Source organism: Oncorhynchus mykiss, chromosome 26 (genome assembly GCF_057628025.1).
Source record: "Oncorhynchus mykiss isolate SJ-2025 chromosome 26, ASM5762802v1, whole genome shotgun sequence".
NCBI lineage: Eukaryota > Metazoa > Chordata > Actinopteri > Salmoniformes > Salmonidae > Oncorhynchus > Oncorhynchus mykiss.
In genome coordinates this window covers 51417833-51427195 of record NC_143047.1, presented here as the reverse complement: position 1 = coordinate 51427195, position 9363 = coordinate 51417833, and the positions used below count along the sequence as shown (strand labels likewise).

General features: G+C 37.5%; 1 protein-coding gene across 1 annotated transcript; it reads left to right on the top strand.

The window, feature by feature from the left end:
* Positions 1-4728: 4728 nt before the first annotated feature.
* LOC110516759 (uncharacterized) lies at positions 4729-7877 on the top strand. Its single transcript, XM_021595110.3, has 2 exons — positions 4729-5044; positions 5952-7877. Exon 2 carries the CDS (start codon positions 5975-5977, stop codon positions 6860-6862), a length of 888 nt encoding a protein of 295 aa, XP_021450785.2. The 5' UTR covers positions 4729-5044; positions 5952-5974; the 3' UTR covers positions 6863-7877.
* Positions 7878-9363: the final 1486 nt, after the last annotated feature.

Genomic DNA, 9363 nt, shown 5'->3' with positions numbered 1-9363 from the left:
TCACTATTACACAACAATGAAACTAAACAGCAGCTTAGTAGCATAGAAATACACCAAAGACAACAATATATACAGAACAACCACTGGACAATTTCAGATAGTATCTCCAGTTTGGAAGTGCTTCCATCTGTTTTCTGTCTAACTAGCATGACCCTGTTATAAAGAGGTTGGCTTCACACTAGTTAACATTGTAACAACACAGCTTAGTGACAGCATAGGTTCCATCTAGTGATTGAAATAATAGTATATGTTTATAGAATATTAAAAACTTTATTGGGAAGAAAACTCATATTCAAAATACATATTCATTACCTGATCACTGTAATAAAATATTGCAAAATAAAGCAAATGGGGGTTGAGATTAATCGTTTTAAGATGGGCATACCATGGATCATTTAGCTATTGAATTTGAGAAGGTCTTTCGGTTGTGGTGGAGAAATCAGAATTAGCTAAGTAACAAAGGTAATTAATATGTCTAATCTGCAGAATATGCTGATATGATTGAACTGTTGATCTCTTGTCATTAGAATGTCTCCTTTCTGAGTCTGGTGATCTCTTGTCATTAGAATGTCTCCTTTCTGAGTCTGGTGATCTCTTGTCATGAGAATGTCTCCTTTCTGAGTCTGGTGATCTCTTGTCATTAGAATGTCTCCTTTCTGAGTCTGGTGTTGCTCTTCCTCCCTCATATGAGCCTCAGTCACCTGGGGACCTGAGAGGGGAGAAGTCAGGTTTGTCTATCACATGTTGCTGTTGCTATGCAGAATATCAGAAAGAGAATAGGGCAAAGGAGGTCAGAAGGAAACATTGTTGCCCTGGCGTGAGTACCATGGTGTGAGTAATGGGAACCAATCACTTGTCTCCACAGTGTCTGTGCGTCAGTCACCTCCTCCTAGGGGGAGATTGTTAACTCCCCTAGTTCAAGGTGGAAACTAAGTAACAACACATTTCCTAAGTACTGAACAAAACAAAGTTCTTTGTATTTGGGGCCTAAGGTCGGGCACAGGATGTGTGGGGTTACAGTATGTATATATATATATTGTTATTTAGTATGTATTATATATATACTTATATATATTGTTTTTTTTTACGCAAAACTAGGCACAAAACTACCACCATACTAATTTTTTAAAAGGGTAACGGTTCGCTTTAGATGACTCCGGTGACATTTTGCATAGAGTGGTCATATTAGTTTGTTGGTCATATTAGTTTGTAGGTCATATTAGTTTGTATTAGTTTGTAGGTCATATTAGTTTGTAGGTCATATTAGTTTGTTGGTCATATTAGTTTGTAGGTCATATTAGTTTGTATTAGTTTGTAGGTCATATTAGTTTGTATTAGTTTGTAGGTCATATTAGTTTGTAGGTCATATTAGTTTGTAGGTCATATTAGTTTGTAGGTCATATTAGTTTGTAGGTCATATTAGTTTGTAGGTCATATTAGTTTGTATTAGTTTGTAGGTCATATTAGTTTGTAGGTCATATTAGTTTGTAGGTCATATTAGTTTGTATTAGTTTGTAGGTCATAATAGTTTGTAGGTCATATTAGTTTGTAGGTCATATTAGTTTGTAGGTCATATTAGATTATTTTTTTACTGGATTTCTGCAGGGCTCCAAACATTTTAGACTAAGGGTTAAGAAACACAATTGGTTCAAGAAAATTGTAATTAAAAAAATAGACCAGGTTGCAAAATTGTTGGGAAGAGAGTCCAATGTATCAATTCCTTTATGATTTATGAACTGATACATAAAATGACCCCGGATTCAAAACGTAAGAGTTTTTCATTTTTTATAATTATACAACATTCTCTCAACCAATATAATGTTATATTTAATATTGAAAATAATATTGATCGATTGACTGTGATGCCACATTTGGGCAGTACCAAAATAAGTGATCTAATGATTCTGACTCTTCGCAGCAAAATCTGCAGAGCTGGGATGGTTGTATCCCCCATATACAGTGGGGAGAACAAGTATTTGAAACACTGCCGATTTTGCAGGTTTTCCTACTTACAAAGCATGTAGAGGTCTGTAATTTTTTAATCATAGGTACACTTCAACTGTGAGAGCCGGAATCTAAAACAAAAATCCAGAAAATCACATTGTATAATTTGAAAGTAATTAATTTGCATTTTATTGCATGACATAAGCATTTGATACATCAGAAAAGCAAAACTTAATATTTGGTTCAGAAACCTTTGTTTGCAAATACGGAGATCATACGTTTCCTGTAGTTCTTGACCAGGTTTGCACACACTGCAGCAGGGATTTTGGCCCACTCCTCCATACAGACCTTCTCCAGATCCTTCAGGTTTCAGGGCCTTCGCTGGGCATTACGGACTTTCAGCTCCCTCCAAAGATTTTCTATTGGGTTCAGGTCTGGATACTGGCTAGGCCACTCCAGGACCCTGAGATGCTTCTTATGGAGCCACTCCTTAGTTGCCCTGGCTGTGTGTTTTGGGTCATTGTCATGCTGGAAGACCCAGCTACGACCCATCTTCAATGCTCTTACTGAGGGACGGAGGTTATTGGCCAAGATCTCGCGATACATGGCCCCATCCATCCTCCCCTCAAAACGGTGCAGTCGTCCTGTCCCCTTTGCAGAAAAGCATCCTAACTGACAAAAAAATACTTAATATAAAATCTACTGTGTCTAACATGTATATAGTATGTAACATGTATATAGTATGTAACATGTACATAGTATGTAACATGTATATAGTATGTAAAATGTATATAGTGTGTATTTATTTTATTTTTATTTTTATTTCACCTTTATTTAACCAGGTAGGCTAGTTGAGAACAAGTTCTCATTTGCAACTGCGACCTGGCCAAGATAAAGCATAGCAGTGTGAACAGACAACACAGAGTTACACATGGAGTAAACAATTATCAAGTCAATAACGCAGTAGAAAAAAAGGGGAGTCTATATGCATTGTGTGCAAAAGGCATGAGGAGGTAGGCGAATAATTACAATTTTGCAGATTGACACTGGAGTGATAAATGATCAGATGGTCATGTACAGGTAGAGATATTGGTGTGCAAAAGAGCAGAAAAGTAAATAAATAAAAACACTATGGGGATTAGGTAGGTAAAAATTGGTGGGCTGTTAACCGATAGACTATGTACAGCTGCAGCGCTCGGTTAGCTGCTCAGATAGCAGATGTTTGAAGTTGGTGAGGGAGATAAAAGTCTCCAACTTCAGCGATTTTTGCAATTCGTTCCAGTCACAGGCAGAAGAGAACTGGAATGAAAGGCGACCAAATGAGGTGTTGGCTTTAGGGATGATCAGTGAGATACACCTGCTGGAGCGCGTGCTACGGATGGGTGTTGCCATCGTGACCAGTGAACTGAGATAAGGCGGAGCTTTACCTAGCATGGACTTGTAGATGACCTGGAGCCAGTGGGTCTGCCGACGAATATGTAGCGAGGGCCAGCCGACTAGAGCATACAAGTCGCAGTGGTGGGCGGTATAAGGTGCTTTGATGGCACTGTGATAAACTGCATCCAGTTTGCTGAATAGAGTGTTGGAAGCAATTTTGTAGATGACATAGCCGAAGTCGAGGATCGGTAGGATAGTGTATATAGTGTGTAACATGTATATAGTATGTAACATGTATATAGTATGTAACATGTATATAGAATGTAACATGTATATAGTGTGTATATAGTATGTAACATGTATATAGTATGTAACATGTATATAGTATGTAACATGTACATATATTGTAACATGTATATAGTATGTAACATGTATATAGTATGTAACATGTATATAGTGTGTAACATGTATATTGTATGTAACATGTATATAGTATGTAACATGTATATAGTATGTAACATGTACATATATTGTAAAGTGTATATAGTGTGTAACATGTATATTGTATGTAACATGTATATAGTATGTAACATGTACATATATTGTAACATGTATATAGTATGTAACATGTATATAGTATGTAACATGTATATAGTGTGTAACATGTATATTGTATGTAACATGTATATAGTATGTAACATGTATATAGTATGTAACATGTACATAGTATGTAACATGTATATAGTATGTAACATGTATATAGTATGCAACATGTATCTAGTATGTAACATGTATATAGTGTGTAACATGTATATAGTATGTAACATGTATATAGTATGTATTAGATGGTAGTAGAAGCCTAAGTGTTGATGTCCATTAGTTTACTATAATGTGGGGAGGGGTGGTAGGGTCAGGGGCAAAATAATACATCAATATAATATAAATATATACATGGGGGATTGGAAAGGATGCAGACAATTACACTGAGAGAAGCCACTATCTATCTGCAATATTAAATATGATCTACCCTCTAAAACAATATATAAATAACAAATAGAACATTTAACTACATACTCTGCTGTTCTATTGTTCAGGTAATCATGTGGAATGATGTCCGATCATCATTTTGTTTTTGTTGTTTGAATTAACATCTTTGTTATAATATCGCAAACTGAAGTGGCAGTTTCACCTCTATGGATTCCTACTTTAAGGTCAGGGTCAAAAGGAGACATGAACTGGGTAATGGACGGACAGGTTGAGATATGACTAGGGAAGGGTGTAGTCTGAGGAGGAGGAAAGATAAAGTTCCTAGGAATACGAATTCTGGAGAACTCTGAATGGTGAATCATTTGCCAACTTAACTGGAGAAAGTGTATAAAAGAGAAATTCAGCTCTTCGATGTGACACTTTCTCCCAGAGAAGATACTTTCTCCCAGAGAAGACACATTCTCCCAGAGAAGACACATTCTCCCAGAGAAGACACTATCTCCCAGAGAAGACACATTCTCCCAGAGAAGACACTATCTCCCAGAGAAGACACTTTCTCCCAGAGAAGACACATTCTCCCAGAGAAGACACTATCTCCCAGAGAAGACACTTTCTCCCAGAGAAGACACATTCTCCCAGAGAAGACACTATCTCCCAGAGAAGACACTATCTCCCAGAGAAGACACTATCTCCCAGAGAAGACACTCCAGAACAGAGGAAGAACTCAACATCGCAGGTAAAGAAATGACTTCCAAAGAAGGGTTCTGATGTGTATATGAGTATGTCTGTGTTACTATAAAGGGCAGGTTGGTGGTGGGATACATGGGTTTCTCTTGTTCCACTAACACCATAACACCTGATTCAGATGATCAAAGAATCAGTGTTCAATTTGGATCATAATTAATGTAAGTGGAAAACAAATACATGACTAATGCTGTCCTCTAGGGGGTGTTGTTACCACTCCTGATGTGTGAATACGTGCTTTAGTGATGTTGGATCAGTTAACCAATTCATTTTACATCATTATAATGAATCATTTGACTCAGCCGAGAACAAATGTCTGTTTTAGTATCTGTTTATGGTATTTTAGTATCTGTTTAGGGTGTTTTAGTGTCTGTTTAGGGTGTTTTAGTATCTGTTTAGGGTGTTTTAGTATGTGTTTAGGGTGTTTTAGTATATGTTTAGGGTGTTTTAGTATCTGTTTAGGGTGTTTTAGTATCTGTTTAGGGTGTTTTAGTGTCTGTTTAGGGTGTTTTAGTATCTGTTTAGGGTGTTTTAGTATGTGTTTAGGGTGTTTTAGTATATGTTTAGGGTGTTTTAGTATCTGTTTAGGGTGTTTTAGTATCTGTTTAGGGTGTTTTAGTGTCTGTTTAGGGTGTTTTAGTATCTGTTTAGGGTGTTTTAGTATATGTTTAGGGTGTTTTAGTATCTGTTTAGGGTGTTTTAGTGCATCCTTGAAGTCTTCATTTTATCAAGCCTTGTTTCCCCTTTATGACCCCTGGAGAATATACTTCGTAAAGCTGGTTGCTAATTCCTTCATATTTTATACTTATCAAATGTCCTGGTCTTTGGTGTATTTAGTGTGTCATTTCATGCTTCATATGATGTGTTGACCAATGTCACTATGTATTCTCACTTTACAGACACTTGTCTCCAACAACACAAAATGGCTTCTAAATACATCACAGAAATTGCCATCTCCACTACCCGTGAAATGGACCAACAGCTTCATGACCAAGACTATGACAAGATAAATGTCAACCTCAACAAAGGCACTTCATCCACCACCAGAGTTTACATCTGGTACAAAAAGGGCAATGGTAAACCCATCACCAGAGTCCAGTTTTCATTCACTGATGAAATGAAAGATGTCCTGAAAAAAGCAGGGTTCACTGAGCTCCCAGAAAACCTCAACCCTGGAACACAAGGAGACGTCATCCAGCTGTGGTACTCTAGTGGTGCAAGCCCTAAGTATGACATTCCCATTGAAGATCTCTTCCTCACCACTAATGAGCAAGAAGAGGCCCACCAATTCAAGCTTGGCTGGGAAAGGTTACCATGCAATCTGAACCGCAGTAACTCAGGAGATTTCATCACCCTCTGGTTGAAGAGAAAGAGTAAGACCTACATCTGTGATGTTGCTGCCGCCACCTCATTCCAACAACACATCAACCTTTTCAACGAGGGCTACATCCGGCTGGATGAAGATCTCAGTAGAGGTTCTGGAGGAAAACCCATCTACCTCTGGTACCGTCAATCCACCACAGTGGGCGGCGGGATCACTGAGATGAATGCATGCATCAACCGTGAGCAGGATTCCATCCCAGAGGAGCGTGGTTTCACCGTGGTGAATGTTAACCTCAATGAGGGAACATGCGGTCAGCCAGTGTATGTCTGGTTCAAGAAAGATGGATCTCTCCCTATCAAGGCCTTGACCGTTACATCCAACCCTGATGTAACTGGCCCTTATGACGAGGCCGGCTTGATCCTCATCGATAAAAATCTGAATGCTGGCAACAGTGGTGTGCCCCTCTACCTCTGGTATGGCAAATAAAAACCTGAGTTGGAGAGGTAGAATCAGCCCCAAAATTTGGCCAGATATTAGCTTTTTGCATGGCAATATATCAGTTTAATTTTTAAATATTTTTCTGATACTCAATGTTATCTTTTATGTAATAAAGTCACTGTCAGAGATAATTTAGAAAGTTTTCTTTAATGTTGTTTTCAATCAATTGACAATTGAATTATATAAATGATATTTTAGCAGCAGTTTAAGTCTTCTGAATATACCAAGGGGTTGTAAGGTTTTATATTGCATTGTGTTAGTCAGATATTATTTTGAAATACCTGAGTAAAGTAATACAATTAAAATGATTCCTGTGTAACACTGATCATTCTGTTAATCAATAAAGAAAGCATAGCAAATGAGAACATTGTACCTTTTAATTCATCAAATGCTTGACCTTAGCACAAAGTCCTGATAACACCTACTGTACATTACCATTTATATTATAATGACCAGGACCATGGGAGAGTACAAAGCTCACAAATGCACACTAAGGTTAAAAATGTAAAAATCTGATAAATAACATAACTAAAGATTTGTTTCACTGAGAACTCACATTTGACAGTTTGGGTGCCTTGCAGATTGTAGGATATGTTTTCTTTGACTTGATCATCCAGTCTTCTATCTATATGATTTGTTTCGGCTCTCAATGCAATATTTCCGTGGTGCAAAACAGCACAGATTTGAGAAAAATTAAAATACAATCAGCGTGATTAACTTTGAAACGTTTTTAACAATGTGGGTTAAATCTGTAGTTTAAAAAAAGGAGTAGCCCCCCTGCCACTGATTTGGTGACCAGCTGAGGGATGGGGCTGGAGAAATGGAACCACTCAAATGCATAGATAGAGCTGTGGATGTGAGGACTGACCCTCCATGATATCAACATTAGTTTTAACCATGTTTTGAGGTCGTACAGTGTTTGTTTACAATTACATCATTGACAAACAAAGTAAAGCAACATTGTGTTGTCATGAGAATCAATAATAAACACTTGTTATGTTCACTATTCAGTCCTTGTGTTTTATTGTTGTGTGTTCCCTTTGACTCACATTATCTGTCCTATGGGAGCCACCGTATCTGCTTCCTGTTATGAATGTGAGGAGAGTTGTAGCTAATAAACACCCCAGCAGCATTGTGTTAGTGCAAAGGTTAAAATGTTGTGGAATTACAGGTCATGATCTAGATTGGTTTATAAATTACATATCAAATCGTACACAATGTGTAATGGGGGATGGATGTAAATCTGAGTCCATAGAGTTGTGCTCAGGTGTTCCGCAAGGTACTATTTTGGGCCCACTGTTGTTCATTTTGTATATGTAGGCCAATTGTAGGTAACATTTAAATCAAATGTCTATATATTCTTTGCTTCATTAAAACATATCCTAAAGTTCCAGAATCACCAGGTGCATTCACCTTTCAAATCCAGACCAATAGGAATTCATGACCTGCTGGTACATGACAGTGTGTGTGTGGACGACTGCATTTATGTTTTATTTGACAGGGACAGCAGGGCAGGCCAGTCAACTTTCTAGCAACTCAAGCTATCTTACAGAGGAGCTAGCTAGCTAGCTAAAAGCTAGAATACTGTAGCTAGTGACCAAAACGTAATATTTATCATAACAAACGAATGTCATTACCATCACAATACACTAAAATATGAATTAACAGTCAGCGGTCAGGGAAGTGGTTCCAATTGTTTCCCCACCATAAATGTTTCCCATAGGGGATTTTACAAACAATCAAGATAAGGGCTGTGTTTTGCGTAGGCTAACCCTGGCATGATGTAAAGGAATAACATGTAAATGTAAATCTCCTACTATATTCCCGTTAAACTGAGACATCACATGACATCATTATTCTGGGTGTTAATGACCTTTTGTCAATCCAAGGAACTGTGCTGCAGCCTGTAAATGTTCAATAATAAAACAGGTATTATTATTATTATTTTAAATTCTCACCACCACCCCAAAAAACACATGATATTTATTTACAGTTGTGTTAAACCCAGTCCAACTTTACTGTGTGCAAGAAAAGGGCTACAGTACTGGATTTATAATCATGTTCACTGCTAAAGGCGGTTTGGAGGCATTGTCAAGAAACAAGTGAAATTGTTGTTGGCATCCTTGCGATTCAAGTGTTTGTCGCCACAATAATCACAATTTATGAGGCACAAGTGTTCTGAAAAGTGTGTTTCTTTAAACATGGTGGCAGATCTCAACTCACTATACTCACATACTCCTCTGTGGGTTGCTAAGGTTACTGTCCTGGACAGACCAACACTTATCTTATATTATTACAGGTCTTTAGATGTGGGAATGACATATGTACAATGTAAAGGTGGTGAAACACATCAGAACAATGTGCTATTTCCCCAGAATGGGAGATATAGAGAGAGAAATAGAAAGAGAGAGGCTTTTATAAGTCTTAATATACAACTATAAAGTCAACTGAATTTAATCTCTGGTTTTACAGCATGTTCAGAAAAGAGA